This window comes from Astyanax mexicanus, chromosome 1, assembly GCF_023375975.1.
Source record: "Astyanax mexicanus isolate ESR-SI-001 chromosome 1, AstMex3_surface, whole genome shotgun sequence".
NCBI classification, from domain to species: Eukaryota; Metazoa; Chordata; class Actinopteri; order Characiformes; family Acestrorhamphidae; genus Astyanax; species Astyanax mexicanus.
Genome location: NC_064408.1, coordinates 122,183,809 through 122,199,397, shown reverse-complemented (window position 1 = coordinate 122,199,397; position 15,589 = coordinate 122,183,809). Strand labels below are relative to the sequence as shown.

The 15,589-nt window shown below is 37.4% G+C and overlaps 1 protein-coding gene across 3 annotated transcripts; it reads right to left on the bottom strand.

Moving 5' to 3' along the window:
- Positions 1-2,717: 2,717 nt before the first annotated feature.
- Positions 2,718-14,295, bottom strand: klf10 (Kruppel-like factor 10). Of its 3 annotated transcripts, XM_049464900.1 has the most exons (5): positions 8,980-9,384; positions 8,632-8,761; positions 7,280-7,468; positions 5,128-5,818; positions 2,718-4,148 (listed from the first exon to the last, which is right to left on the bottom strand). In XM_049464900.1, exons 3-5 carry the CDS (start codon positions 7,400-7,402, stop codon positions 3,871-3,873), a joined length of 1,092 nt encoding a protein of 363 aa, XP_049320857.1. In that variant the 5' UTR covers positions 7,403-7,468; positions 8,632-8,761; positions 8,980-9,384; the 3' UTR covers positions 2,718-3,870. The 3 variants fall into 3 exon arrangements, with proteins under 3 accessions (XP_049320857.1, XP_049320860.1, XP_049320852.1); XM_049464903.1 differs by lacking the exons at positions 8,632-8,761; positions 8,980-9,384 and adding an exon at positions 14,228-14,295; XM_049464895.1 differs by lacking the exon at positions 8,632-8,761 and having other exon boundaries at positions 8,980-9,383.
- Between the last annotated feature and the right edge of the window lie 1,294 nt (positions 14,296-15,589).

Genomic DNA, 15,589 nt, shown 5'->3' with positions numbered 1-15,589 from the left:
TGTAAAATTTACTGATGATCAGTGATGGTTTGGAGAGACAGGTCATCTGCTGGTAATCAGAAAATGAAAACTAGAAAGAGACTGTAGTTAATGGCACTGAGAGAATTTATTTTCCTGTTAACCAATGCTCCTCACAACCACAGATTTTTAAATATTACACACTCATGCCAAAAGTCATGGAACAGTAGTATGTAAACTAATCATGAAGTGTTTTTACCTCAGGGGACAGAATGGGGACGTCCACACCTGCATAAGTTCCTCATGGTAAGTGTAAAGTGTGGAATATATACATCGAAGAAGGCTAACGCTACCATTGTTACTATGGATACAGTTGTAATGATGGTAACCGGTGTATTCTGGTTAGAAATGTCCATGCGTACAGACAAGATCCATGGGACATGGCAAAAGTCACGGGACACAATACTAATCTCCGTTCCAAGACGTCTGTGTTTTAATATAAAGATATAACATTTCTAGTATTATTCACATCAGTAATGTAAGCTTTGATCAATAAGCATTTTACACTTGAAATTTTACAAAAAAAACTGCAAGGCTGTAAACAGACACTCTACATTCACAACAAATACAGCAGCACACATCTACAAATCTGACAAAATAGGAAAAAAAAACACATTTTAGATTTGACTTTTACCTTTTACCTATCAAATGAACGTTGAATATGAAATAAACTATATACAATTTGCATGTCGTCCCTCGCACAAAAAAAATCTTTTGTCTCCATTTTTATTATTTTTAATGTTTAATTTTTGTATTTTTGTACCCAAAACTTAAGCTTTAAAGTGCAAGAGTTAACTAGTCAGTTAACTAGTCAATAATTATTTAATACTGGTAAATTGCCCTTTTAGTTTGTTTTAAATGTGGATAGTGCGCCCCCTAGGGGTTGAAAATTTTGCAGCCTTCCAAATTCCCATTGGTGGAACCCGTCTTTACGGAGCCCGGGAGGGGCCGTGGATAAAAAAAATAATAAAATCGAGTGAACGATGTAGCAGTTCGTGCTCACGTTTTCTTTAATTCGAGTGAACGATTTGCAATTCGTGCTCACGATTTCTTTAATTCGTGCTCACGATTTCTGTAATTCGTGCGCACGATTTCTGTAATTCGAGTGAACGATTTCTGTAATTCGTGCTCACGTTTTTATGCGCAATAAGACAAGAAGCTCGGAGGGAAAGGAGCATTTTCTCTCTTGATCTGTTACAGGGGTGCAGTAATGATAATCAGTTATCTACCTTTATAACCTGCTGTTATTAATGCACTAGTGTTACAGTTAGATGTACAGTACAGTGAGCAGATTTTGCCTGGTGGTGGAATCTCTACAGCGCGTGGGGGAGAGCCGTCCGCGGCATCGGTTCCCCCGCCGCCAGACACCTGCCGCGCGCGCAGGTCTTCACGGAGCTTATTTACCAACAATGTAGACAAATACAGTCAATTCCAGTCATGAATAAAGGAAACAAACATTTTACTGATGCAGGACAACTGTGTGTTATTAAAACCAGATCAAAACAAAGTTATAATGCAATGTGCAAATGTGTTTATTAATTTCTAAATAACATTCAGCCAGCCTCCAAGGAAATGCACACCTTCTTAAATCTGGTTACATCATTATTACTTTTATGATAGATTTAATCTATATTTTAATAATTTGTATAATAAATAAACACATAATTCAGAAAATATACATTTAAGAAGTTTATAATTATTATATTTTTTTATTTGAAGCTTGTGGCATGTTTCTGGGCAGGACACTGTGATTTGAGAATAAGCAGATATTCAGGACATTTCATCAGATATAGAAACTTAATTATTTTAGGAAACATATTGGAATAAATTATCAAATTGATCCAAATTATTATATGAAATGCCTATTTACTAAATATCTTAATACATTGTATTAATAGTATTTTAGACCAGCTATTTTGATTTTATATAGTGTTACATATTTAAAGCAGCTCTTATATGAGCCATTCATAGACAACTGTCACACCTTGCATTAATTTTGTATTATCTTTATTAACTTTTACAGTGTACATTTGGACCTAAGTCTTATAGCTGTATATTTATATAATTATACTTCTTTACGTTATACTATTGTTGAAAATAAGAAATTATAAACAGTTCCACATTGCATTATAACTTTGTTTTGATCTGGTTTTAATAACACACAGTTATCCTGCATTAGTAATGTTTGTTTCCTTTAATCATGACTGGAATTGACTATATTTGTCTATATTGTTGGTAAATAAGCTCCGTGAAGACCTGCGCTCGCGGCCAGGGAACCCGTGCCGCGGACGGCTCTCCCCCACGCGCTGTAGAGATTCCACCACCAGGCAAAATCTGCTCACTGTACTGTACATCTAACTGTAACACTAGTGCATTAATATCAGCAGGTTATAAAGGTAGATAACTGATTATCATCACTGCACCCCTGTAACAGATCAAGAGAGAAAATGCTCCTTTCCCTCCCAGCTTATTGTCTTATTGCATAAAAACGTGAGCAGGAATTACAGAAATCGTTCACTCGAATTACAGAAATCGTGCGCACGAATTACAGAAATCGTGAGCACGAATTAAAGAAATCGTGAGCACGAATTGCAAATCGTTCACTCGAATTAAAGAAAACGTGAGCACGAACTGCTACATCGTTCACTCGATTTAATTGTTTTTTTTATCCACGGCCCCTCCCGGGCTCCGTACGTCTTCGATTGGCTATGTTCTACTCTACCGCCTCCTTTTACTAAGCCCCGCCTCCTAACACTTGTTATCAACCCCGTAATGTTGCTGGAGGCGGAGTTAAAGAAACCTGGCTAGTGCGCTCCTTAGAGGCTGAAAATTCAGTTAAATTGATAATAATGTGTAATTACAAGAATTTTCCCACGATTATGTAGAGGTGGGCGACAACTTTATGAATGCTAACACTTCCATTGGTTGAACCAACGAATTGAGACGTAAAAAACTCTCTGCTACACCTCCTCCTGATATTAAGCCCCGCCTCCTTCCTGACACCTGTTATAAACTCTCTTAGATGCTTAGACCCACTAATATTAAAGGTACTCTTGATACTTTGGCACAATTACACTTTTGCTGTTGGAAACTTGACTATGACGTCCCCTAGAGGTTAAACATTCAGTTGTGCTGCCTCTGTAACTTCAATCAATGATGGATGTAATAACAAGACTTTTATCCTCTATTAAGTAGTGGAAGGCGGCAACTTTATGAATGTTAACATAATAGAACACGCATTATTAACCCCAGAACAGGGAATATGCTGATATTGAGGGTGAATATCGTCACTGTCCAATTAAAAACACTTATCTCCATTTTGTTTGATTTTTAGTTTACTACATAATTTGAACAGACAAACTGTCTCTTACACTGTGCCAAAATTTCCTGATGAACCGACCAATAGAAACTCTTCAAAATGACCTGAAATAAATTCTTTTTACATTGAATTCCATTGAAAATTTACAAGGTTTTTTCTCTCTCCTGTAAAGTTGCTGTTTTGAAGAAATGTTTTTCATTGGACAGAAACAATATGGTGTTTAAACTCACATTTTACCATTACTGAAAGCTAAATAGCAAAATCTGAGATTACCTAAACTTCAACCAATGACGCAGCTCCCAGAACAGAGCTGTGAATTTAACAAATGCATAACATTGGTCTAAATAAACTGCAGGTCATACAATACATCCAAACTATTCATTTATATATAAAAAGAAAAGAAAATGTCTGGCCAAGGCCGAGTAAATTGTAAAGTACATTGTGAAGTACAGTGTAGGACCCCCAAAATCCATGGAAACAATGTCAAACGCTTTGAAGTTCTTAGTAGACCCTGTTGGGTCCGAGTCCGTTCCTCAGCTCCTGGGTTTTGGATGGAGAGGGAGGATAGTGCGCCCCCCGCTGGCGATACTGTGAAGTCGGTTAAGCTCCGTCTGCCAGGCGGGAGTCCTCCTGGCCATTAGATGGCGCCGGGCGTGTTTGGACAGGTGGTCGCTGCGCATGAAGCGACTGTGGCAGATGGGGCAGGAGAAGCGCTTTTCGCCGGTGTGTGATCGCCGGTGGCGGGAAAGTTCGTCCGAGCGAGAGAAGCGCCTCCCGCAGCCGTCCCACTGACAGGTAAACGGCTTCTCACCTGAGGGGGGAATCAGAGTAGTAGTTTGATTAGAAGTGCTAATGCTAATGATGCTAACGATGAATAGACAATGAAGTCAAAGTGTGTTTATCCATGCATCAAAACCCCAAAACTGTTACATCACAGTCTTGACACCCTCAAAATCAAAATCTGCAATAACCCTGCAAACTAGAGAAAGCTGTATCCAAATCTGGATAAAACTTAATAAATAACTTATAAACTAATAAATAAAACGTGATAAGAGAGCACTTAAAAATGATGAGTTTCTTTGATTTCACCAAATTGAAAACCTCTGGAATTTAATGAAGAGGAAGATGGATGATCACAAACCATCAAACCAAGCTGAACTAAGCATAACCAAGCATAAAGTTATCCAAAAGCAGTGTGTAAGACTGGTGGAGGAGAACATGATGCCAAGATGCATGAAAACTGTGATTAAAAACCAGGGTTATTCCACCCAAATATTGATTTCTGAACTCTTAAAACTTTATGAATATGAACTTGTTTTCTTTGCATTATCTAAGATCTGAAAGCTCTGCATCTTTTTTGTTATTTCAGCCATTTCCATAAAAACCTAGACAGACGACGACAGTCAGACGTTAATTGCTATCTTGGCAATGTTCCAAATGTAAGTACATCCCCACTCATTACACACATGGTCACACAGCAGTGCACTAACTCAACATTTGCATCAACGATAAACAGAAAGAACAAATGTGAACAAACAGATCAGTTTCCTCCACTAAGAAAATGTTGACACGTCCAGAGAGCTGATGGCTGCGCAGTTAAAATAGCAATCTGCCAAAATCAGAGCTCAGAGCTCACCTGGCTCTTAACGTGAATTATGAGCAAGTGACACGCTGATTGGTTTATTTTAAGTTTTGAGTTGTGCAAGGTGTTCGTTTCCTGTCGTTACGATAGCAAAGACAGACTGACAGCACAAAGATCACCTATAGATCACTAAAATAAGACCCCTCACCTGTATGAGTCCGCAGGTGAGCTTTGAGATGTGAGCTCTTGAAGTAGGTCTTGCCGCAGTCGGGGTGGGTGCAGACGTGGCAGCGCGGCCTGGGCGGTTCGGGCGGGGGAGCAGTCTTTGTAAAAGTGGTGCCGTGACCCGGGGCAGGGGCGATGGCAGTGAACTTACACCCGGTGCTGGTGGTCAAAACCATAGCTGGCTGAGGCAGGAGAACCACGATGGGGCCGGCGGGAGCCTGACTGCCCACCACAGAACCGCAGACCAAAACGGCCGGGGGTCCGGAGGGGTTAGCGGCGGGCGGGGGTGGGGCGTTAATGGGGGGCGTGAGTGGAAGGATCTGGAATAGTGCTACTGAGGACATGCTGGCAGGAGGAGCTCCAGGGCTGGGTAGAGTTACGGAGGGTGGGGCTGGTGGGGCAGTGGGCAGGGTGGGGGTGCCGGGGTTCGGAGAGTCCTGATTTGCCCCCGTCTCGCTGCCAGACTGGAAACTGAAGCTGGGAGGGCTGGGTTGGAGGTTAAGGGTGCAGGTCCGGTCGGGCAGCGGGTCAGATGTGTGTCGGATCACACTGATGGCTCGGCCCGATGGCGGCGGGGAGGCGGGTCGAGCGCCGGGATCCAAACCCTCCAGTGTGCTGATCTGAACTGCTTCAGTCGCTGGAGGGCTGTAGGGCGGGGTCATGCACTGGAGCGTCTATTAGAAAGAGATAATGACCACATGTAAGGTCAAATTATTTGGAATAAATAAAAAATATATTTTTTTAAGCCAATTTTATTGCACACGTTGAAGAAATATAAATAATTAGCTTTATTTTTGCTTTAAAATTTATTATTTCTAAGAGACAGAAACAAAAACATATTTAAAATATATATTTTTAATGAAAACCATTTTTTTAATTCTAAAAATGTGATACTGTGTTTCTATGATACCAAAATACAAGATCGAAACTCTCCTGTTTTGCTGTTTCTGCCATTTTGGAGCGATAAGAAAGACACAAGCAGAACTGCATTTTTTTTTGCATGTTTAAAAATACACTAATTATTGCATAAATTAAATATAATATACTAAATATATTTTTGCCTTGCTTTTCTTCGAAAGCATAATTCTTTAGTATAAATTATTCAGTCTTTTGTAAGAAGGAATGTCATAAGTGATTTTGCTACAGTGAAGCTAACTATTAAATATATATATATAAAAAAAAACATATAAATAATAATATTATGTTATTTGATATTGCAAACTAAGCAAAAAAAGGTGAAATAAAAGAACATTACACGTCATTATATCATTCCACAATAATGCACTCTGTGTATGGATGATTGGAATATTACAGTTATTACTGGGCAATATTAGCTGATATGTTATCTGCATCTAGTACATAAGTCATGGACAATAAAATGATAATCAATTTTCTTTTTGTATTAAGCAAAATTAATGATGCTAAAATGATATATTGTGCAGTGCTAGTAAAAATGTGTAGAAATATGTTATATGATCTTTATATGAACATTCTTATAACAATCTTATATAATTTTACAATCCTAAATGATCAGAATACATTTACTTACTAAATATCAGAATATTCCAGATTGAAAATCCACTGTTTTGTTGTTTCTGCCATTTTGAAGTGATAAGACAGACAAGAGCTGAACTGCATGTTTTTTTTGCAGGTTTTCATCAATTTTGGCACTTTTTTGGCAATTTTTTCTCATTTTTATCCCATTTTCTCCCCAATTTACACAGACAATTACCCAACCCACTCATTAGGACTCCCCCTATCACTAGTGATCCCCCAACACCAGGAGGGTAAAGACTAACACATGCCTCCTGTGATACATGTGAAGTCAGAATCCGCCTCTTTTTGAACTGCTGCTGATGCAGCATTGCCGAGTAGCATCACAGCGCTAACGCTCGGAGGAAAGCGCAGCGACTCGGTTCTGATACATCAGCTCACAGATGCAGCCTTGTGCTGATCCACATCACCCTAGGAGTGATGAGGGGAAAGAACGCCATCTACTGTACCAGAGCAAGAGAGAGCAAGGCCAATTGTGCTCTCTCAGGGCTCCGGCAGCTAATGGCAAGCTGCATGGCAGGGATTCAAACCAGCGAATTAGATAAAATAAAATTCTCAGTGTGTAGATCAGCAGCACTTACCAAAGCAGAGTCCTGGAAATCAGCAGGACCTGAACACAACGACTCCTCACAGGAATCCGAGGAGGGCGTCAGGGGCCGAGGCTCTTTACGCCGGAAACTTCTACCTTTACATTTACTCCTCATAGATACCAGCGCTTCCACCGCCTGCAGATCCGTCCAGTCCTCCAGGCTTCCATCCAGCAGAACATCCTGTACAGAAATACACCAATAAACACAGCTGATCAGAAACAATACTACTTTACTGCTGGTTTATATATTTCCTATTTTGGCATTAAATATGCATATGAGGAGATTAAAGGCTAAATAGTTTAAAAAGGCTAAAAATATATATTTTTGAATACAGACTAATGCTTTAACACTGAAATAAGTGCTAAAAATGACTGCTGTAGAATATAGGACTAATTCTAGTTCTCATAGTTCTGAAGTATTTAGATGCTAACAATATTTAAAAACACTATTATATACACATTATACACATATATACATTTTTTTTGCATTCAGTTTGGACTTTTTTTAATTTATTTTTTTATATTTGTGCTTTTTGAGTCGAATAATGACAATTTTTTTTTTATGCTAATGACTAGTTTTAGAAATTACTAATGCATTAATGGTTTAAACCCAAAAATAGAAATTGTATTAATGCTGTAATATATTAGAATATTGAAATTAATATATCATTAATTAATGCTGTAATCTGTAAATTGAAACATGTATGAAAAACTCCACTCAAAGTATTTAAATGTTGAAATATGCTATATTAGCTAAATACACAAATATATTTTTGCGAGCAATCTGTAGACAACAAGGTATAAATGTATGTTTACGTGCCTTTTAAGCAGATAAAAAAAAATTACTATTTTTTTAATGAATAATGTTTTTTTATTAAATGTTAGGAACAAATTAGGTTTTATACAGTACTAAATGCACATTTAAAGTATTTAGATATGTATACATACATTCATGTGCACATATTTTAATCTTTGCATTAAATATGTATGTATAACTTTAAGTAGAAATTCATATGTTTATTAAGATTTTATTTAATGACTATTTTAAAAACAATTATATTAATTTATGCATTAAAATCAAATGGTTTTAGACTAAAAAAAACATTTTTTTATATTTTTATATATTTTTATTAAATAATTTAAATTATTTTTCATTTAGGACTAATTTTTAAGTATAGAACTATTTTAAAATTCTCCACTCACACTTTTAGATGCTATTTTTCTTTTTAAACACTATAAAATATATAAAAATACTAAAATATATAAATATAAACACAGCCATTCAGCCTTCACTGAAGTAATCCTGACCCTTCACCTAGTTTAAACACAGCAGCCTGCACTCACTTTATTTCACACCTGTTTTCCGGCAAGGCCCGAAAATCCCGCGCTCTGATTGGCTGGCGAAGTGCTTCTAAAGCCGCGCACTCGCTGACAGACGTGCAGATCAGCCAATCGTCGTGCGGAAAGGCGTGGCCTGGCGGAAAACGGGCGGAGAAAATACCAACGGATCTGCCAACTGGCACATAACTCCACCACATCCCTCTGGCTTAGTGACAAAACTCTTTAACGCGCATTAAACTGTGTTTATATACCAAATAATCCACATTAATAATTAATAATAAGTTAAAACAGCCAAATTAATCAGAGAAATATATTATTTTTATTTTTGAATTAGTATTTTCTTTTACTTACATTGCTATGCAGGGAAGAGCCACGATGCAAATGAGTCATGTCGTCAGGCTAAAAGCATTATCTATCTGAAAGCTATGAAAAAAAAAGTGTGTAAAAGCGGAGTGTAACCCTGTAAAAGCTGCTCGCGCGCGTTTAAAGGGCCGTCAGGGCGGACTGAGGGGATGGAGGCACGCGCTTCCACTGTTATCACTTTAATTCAGACATTTCACAGCACGAGAGAGCGTGCTTTCACCGCCGACCAATCACAGGCCGCGGTGTGGGGAGGCGGCAGCCAATCAGGAGGAAGTGGACGCGTGATCAGGGGCTGATAGTCTGCGTGAAAGCTGCGTGATACACAGCGGACAGCCCGTGTGAACCAGGCGCGGGAATCCTGTGTGTGGAGGGATGATGAGTGGAGCAGCAGTGCTCCAACACTACACACACACACACAGTATTACACACACACACACTATACACTCACGCATTCACACACAGTATCGCACATAATCTTACACACACAAAATACACTCACTCATACATACACAGGATATCTCTCACACACAAACACACACAATATACTTACTCACACACAGTCATGCTAATACACACACACACTTTTTTCCAAACACATGCACCCTTGCATCACACACACTCTCCGTCTGCCTCTCTCGTACACTCATAAACTCACACACACCCACCACACACACTTCTAACAAACAGACTCTCAAACACACACTCCCCCCCTCACATACACACACTAACACTCTCTCTCTCTGAGTGCAGCTGAGCTGGAATGTTGTGTAGTATTTCAATATGTAAATTAGGCTGATATATTGGTAAGGATGTTGTTTAGTGCTGTGAAAAGTATTTACCTATATTTCTATGTTTGCATGCATTTTTTTGACACAATAAAAAGAGTTCTGAGATCATCTTTAATTACATACGTAACCATATTGATCTGATGTTTCAGATCATCATATTATCAAATAAATTAAGTCTGTTTTATGTAATAATGGATATTTACTGTCCCTTCTTTAGGTAGGGACAGTAAATATCCATTATTACATAAAACAGAATATATCCATTATTACATAAAACAGACTTCATTTATTTGATTTTAAACATATCGTGGGTTTACAGTGTAGCTGTTTTATAAAATATTATACAAATAGACCTGATCAGCTATTTTAGTGGTTCCTCAAAAGGCCTAAAAATGAATCTTGAGGGCATATAGCATATTCAGCAGAACAGGGGGTTATTTTAGGTTACCCCGCCAAATCATCACCCCTCCTACTGTGATCGTATTACTGAAGCAGGCAAATCCAATGCTCTGGACTGATGCTTTCAGAGGGATCACACCAGTACTGATGGATCCAGGCCCAGAACTGGGAGCTGGGTTTGGTGTTTGGCCTGCTGTGACCCTAGACTGAGGGTTCTGGGTCACCTGAAGCTTCTACCCCTCTATAGCCCACACCTGGCATTGGGTACAGTGCCAATAGATTCATATTTATTTATCTGCTCCAGAGAGTCCTATTCTGCATTGTGATGGTTATGCTGTATAAGGCTGTCTGATGCAACATACTGTAACGTGACATAAGCCTTGGGTTTAAATAGATTTGTACAGATCTGTATTATACAGTGTCCAACAAAAGTGAGTACAACCTCTGCATTTCTGCAAATACTTAATTACTATATTTTCTGCACTATAAGGTGCACTTAAAATCCTTTAATTTTCCAAAAAAATCATCAGAGCTCCTTATAATCCGGTGCTCCTTATGTATGAATTCTATCAGTCAGGTATTAAGGAGCAGTAAAGTCACTCTGCTGAAGTACAGAGTTATACAGGAGTTTCAGTTTAGTTCTCCAGCACCCAGACTGGAGCAGCATTAGCATTAGCCGCTAACTGTGCTACGCACTAGCTCTTTCACCATTCAGAGGTAAGTATTATTGGCTGTAGCTTAACCTGGCTAGCACTGCAGGAGCAGTACTAGCATTATCTTTCGCCATTCAGAGGTGAGTATTATAGGCCTGTAGCCTGCTGCTAACCCTGTCTAGCATTGCTGGAGCAGTATTAGCATTAGCCATTAACCACGCTAAGCACTATCAGTTGTGTAGTAGTATAGATTTACTGTTTTTTTACTCAACACACAGCCCTTACTGTCTAAATACTTTAGTACTTTTCGAAAAATAAGATGCCCTGGATTACAAGGCGCATTATGCAACACTAGTAAGGATGCCTACATTGAAGTGAGAAAGAGTATTGCCATGTTTCCCTTCTAACGGAGAAGCTGGGGGGGAAGTAAAGAAAACATTTACTTTTAAAGTCAAACGAGCACTGTATATTAATCTACACAGATTTCTCTCCTGAATAAAGTTTATTCGGGTGAATAAAGCGCTTCCATTTATTTACAGTAAGCTTAGGTTTCTAATATTTTGTCTGTTGGGTGAGTTTTAAGTGGTGTTTCTCCAGCACTAAGGCTGGGTGCAGCAGCACCCCTAGCCTCTGATTGAGGATGCCCCACAAGGCGCTCAATTGGGTTTAGGTCTGGAGACCTAAAGTTTTCATCTTGGAGGTTTGTTTGTGTTTGGGGTCGTTATTATGTTAGAAAACTGCTATGTGGACCAGTTTCCAAAAGAAGGGGATGTATCCTCTACCATTAAGTCTAATATCCTTGTATATATATATATATATATATATATATATATATATATATATATATATATATATATATATATATATATATTTGAAGCAACTGCTTCAAAAAGTATAACATTTTCACATTCTGTGAACCCCAGCTACCACTGCTGGAGCAGCATTAGCATTACCCGCTCACCACGCCAGTATAGAAACTTGGATACTTGGATATAATGAAAAGTCAGTGTATAGGTTGTGTAGCAGTATAGATTTACTGTTTTTTTTACTCGACATGCCGTGATTACTGTCTAAATACTTATAATATAGAAATAGTAAATAAATAATAATATAAATAGTACTTTTTCGGAATATAAAACGCCCCAGATTATAAGCTTATACTTGAAAATTGGTTGGTTGTCATGTTTGGTCGCCATGTCATTTTAAAACTTCTCTTTGTCCAGATATAAGATAAGAAAAGTGTTGCAAGAACAGTAGAGCATACAGATCTTCATGGAATGGAGAGTTTACATGGCTGAGAAGTTTGAATCCATCCAAGATACTTTTGACAATATAGTAAATTCTATGGCCCTTTAAATGTAGCTTAAACTTTTCTTCCAATATGGTCTTTATCTACTGTTTCTGTTTGGTTATAGAAAGTCATTTATGGCCCTAAAGTCATCATTTGGGTTGGGTTAATGGATGTTAAAGGAATCAAAGCAAAGCTCTAATAAAACTACATTTAAAAATTTTAATATTTTGTCTTCTCTGCACAGAAACTGCATTTAAAACCAAACCAGCCTTCATCAGACATTAGCTGAGTCACCCAGAACCTCTGCCTTGTCCGGCTTGGGGTGAAGGACCTCGAACCAGGCCAAAACATTGTACTATTTTTAGTTTTTTTCCGAACCATTCCTCCCAGATTCTCACTAAAGTACACAGAGTGAAGTAACGTCCGGCGGGTCAGAACATCTCGGCTGTTTTATCTATGGCTCTTATGTACATACAGAATTAATATTTGATTATTTGAGCTAAAAATACCACTTCCAGAGCTAAATCTGGCCTGGCTGCTGCTCCTTCACACTGCAGAGCCAATCTAGTATTCTAATAATAATTAACATGTATAAATATACAGAATAAGAGGAAAATGGAAATAAAATTACACACAATAACAATTCTATTCTATTCAATAATACCATACGTAATATACTGATCTGAAAAAATGGCACACATATTGCTGTTTGTATATATTCCATTTAGTATTTTGTGGAAACATTAGATATAATGTTATTTTTAAAAATCTTTTTTCAACTCTGAGCTATTAAAAACATGTACTGATCAAACTCAGGCAGATTTACTTAATTTTTTACAAGGTTTCTAGTCTGAAGATGGTTATAAAACTCATGTGACATTTAAAAGGCATGTTTAAAATCAAGTTGATTAATTACTTTGATTTTCCCACTAAAAAGTCTTTATTTTAAGAAATGGTCGACTTGATATTCAAATAATTGATACTAATGACAAAACAATCACTATATATGTATATATATATATATATATATATATATATATATATATATATATATGCATGCACATTGTGTTTTTCTAAAATATGCAAATCTAATTTTATCTTTTCAGGTAGACCCAAACCTGAAATCGAACAAATTTATTATCATATCATTTATTAAACAAATGGATAAATGATGAACCAAACAGAATAGGGAAAAAGTGGTTTAAACTAACTAAAACCAATACTCACTCCTGTTACTGGAACTCATTCCTGTTACTGAAACTCTCATTCCTGTTACTGAAACTCTCATTCCTGTTACTAAAACTCAGTCCAAGGTAACAGGAATGAGTTTTTAGCATAGAATTAGCAAAAACATGAAAAATAGCTAAATGGTGGCTATGCTAATAGCATGAGGACACAAATAATTAAAATCTCAGAATTAATTTAGGGTAACAGGACTGAGTGTTGAGATTGAGCTCCTCAGTCATTGTTATAATAAGATCAAATATACAGAAAAACTAATGAAGGAACTTAATTTTGATCTTCCCATGATCTTCATCAAATGAAGCAGCTGTCACTTCCTGTTGTAGATGTGACTTCCTGTTGTAGAATGTTCTAGATGTTTCAGATGATCAGGGGAATGTGTTACGGTAACAGGACTGAGTGAAACCTAGGGACACAACTAAAATGTGTATTTTAATTTAAATATTATGGATTTTTTTTTTGTGGAGTCACAACAATGCAAAAAAATTACGTCTCTGAAGGATTTTAATAATTATATTTCATGGTAAAGTTTATAGTTAGAGATTGGGGGACAGGTAACAAATACCATTTTTTCAGGGTTCTAAGTAGTTTTTATTAATGTTAATGCACATTTATACATGTAATCTCCTGGAGACAAAAATATTTCTATTCTGATTTTATCTTTTTTTTTTAATCCTTATATATCATACATTCTTTTCATGACTTTTATTCTTACAGTCTTACGTGACTAAAAGCTATTAAAGCATTCCACAACTAATTGTATCATGTAGAGATGGGACCGATCCTATATAATATCAATATCGGACCCAATACTGACATAATTAACATATTGGATATCTGACAGACATGGCCGATCAACTTACCGATCATTAACCCGCTGTAGCGTTAGCCGCATTCTCTAACTGCTCTCTCTCGTTTCTTCTTCTTCTCCTCCTGGGAAACACAGAGAACATCCGAGGTGAACTTCCATCATTTTTAATATTCTGATCTTCATTTACCCATAGAACAAATTTTATTTTAATATATTGTAAAAAAAAAAAAAGAAAGAAGGCGGAGCTACACTTTGAAGTGAACGTATTAAACTGGCAGCTGTGTCTGAAACAGACCGGTCGTCTGGGTTATAAGGAGGAGCTGAGCTTAGCTGTCAGATGAATAAGTAGCTCTTTATTCACACTGTAATTGACCACGTTTTGTTACTGTGTTCTGTTTGCTGCATTAACTCTTTACGACACTCTGTACGAAGCTCTCTTGTCATATTTTAACGTAAAATTGTCAATTATGGTGATTAGGGGTGCACAATATATTGTTTCAGAATCTTGTATAAAATAGTCAAAAATAGTAAAAACCAGCAGCAAAAGTTAGTAACATCCCAGTTTTTAAAACACACATGATTACAAAACAACCAATGAGAACACTCCAAGTACTGAAGGTCACATACTCAGCCAATGAGAGGCTGACAGCTCAATCCCACAGGGGAATTTGGATTTTTTTCTAAAGAAATAAAAATTGATTTATTTCCTGAAGGTATGAATGAGTATTTTATGATTCTTTAGGGAATTTGGGGAAATGGGGGTCTGTGTTGTATTGTCGGTTTGATTGTGTTTTTGAACAAAAGTCTCTTCTTACTCTTCTTTCAGGACTCGCAGGGTGCAAAATACCATGTGCAAGGTCATTTTTTTTCATGTTAATATGATTTAAAACTGTTCTCATTCTTTTCCATGAGTTAGGGATGCACAGAATAATTGGCATAAATTAGAATGTAGCAAAATATTTATTTATGCTAAACAAAATTGTAACAGTGCTGGGCTCTGCTACTGTTAATTGCTGTAATTTAATGGAAATGTCAATGATTTATTATTAAAAACAAACTGCAAATCCACTTCTCTGATGTAAACTCAATAAAGGGGCACTGAGACACTTCGAGAACAGGGCATGGTGGATATTTCTGCCATAATTTCTTGAAACGAAAGGGAACATAACCAGTCAGGCTCTATCTGACACTGTAAAACACTGTATTAACACATCCCACCCATCACATGATCTTCCTCCTCCTACCTTCCTCCTCCTCCTCTCCTCATCGTCCACATGCTTGTCCTTCTCCTTCTCAGACTTCTTCTTCTTTTTCTTCTTCTTCTCTTTGTGGCGCTCGTGGTCGGAGCGATCATCGTAGTAGCTGGAGTCGTGTCCCGATCCGGAGAGCTCCGTCACCTCACTGCCCCCGACCT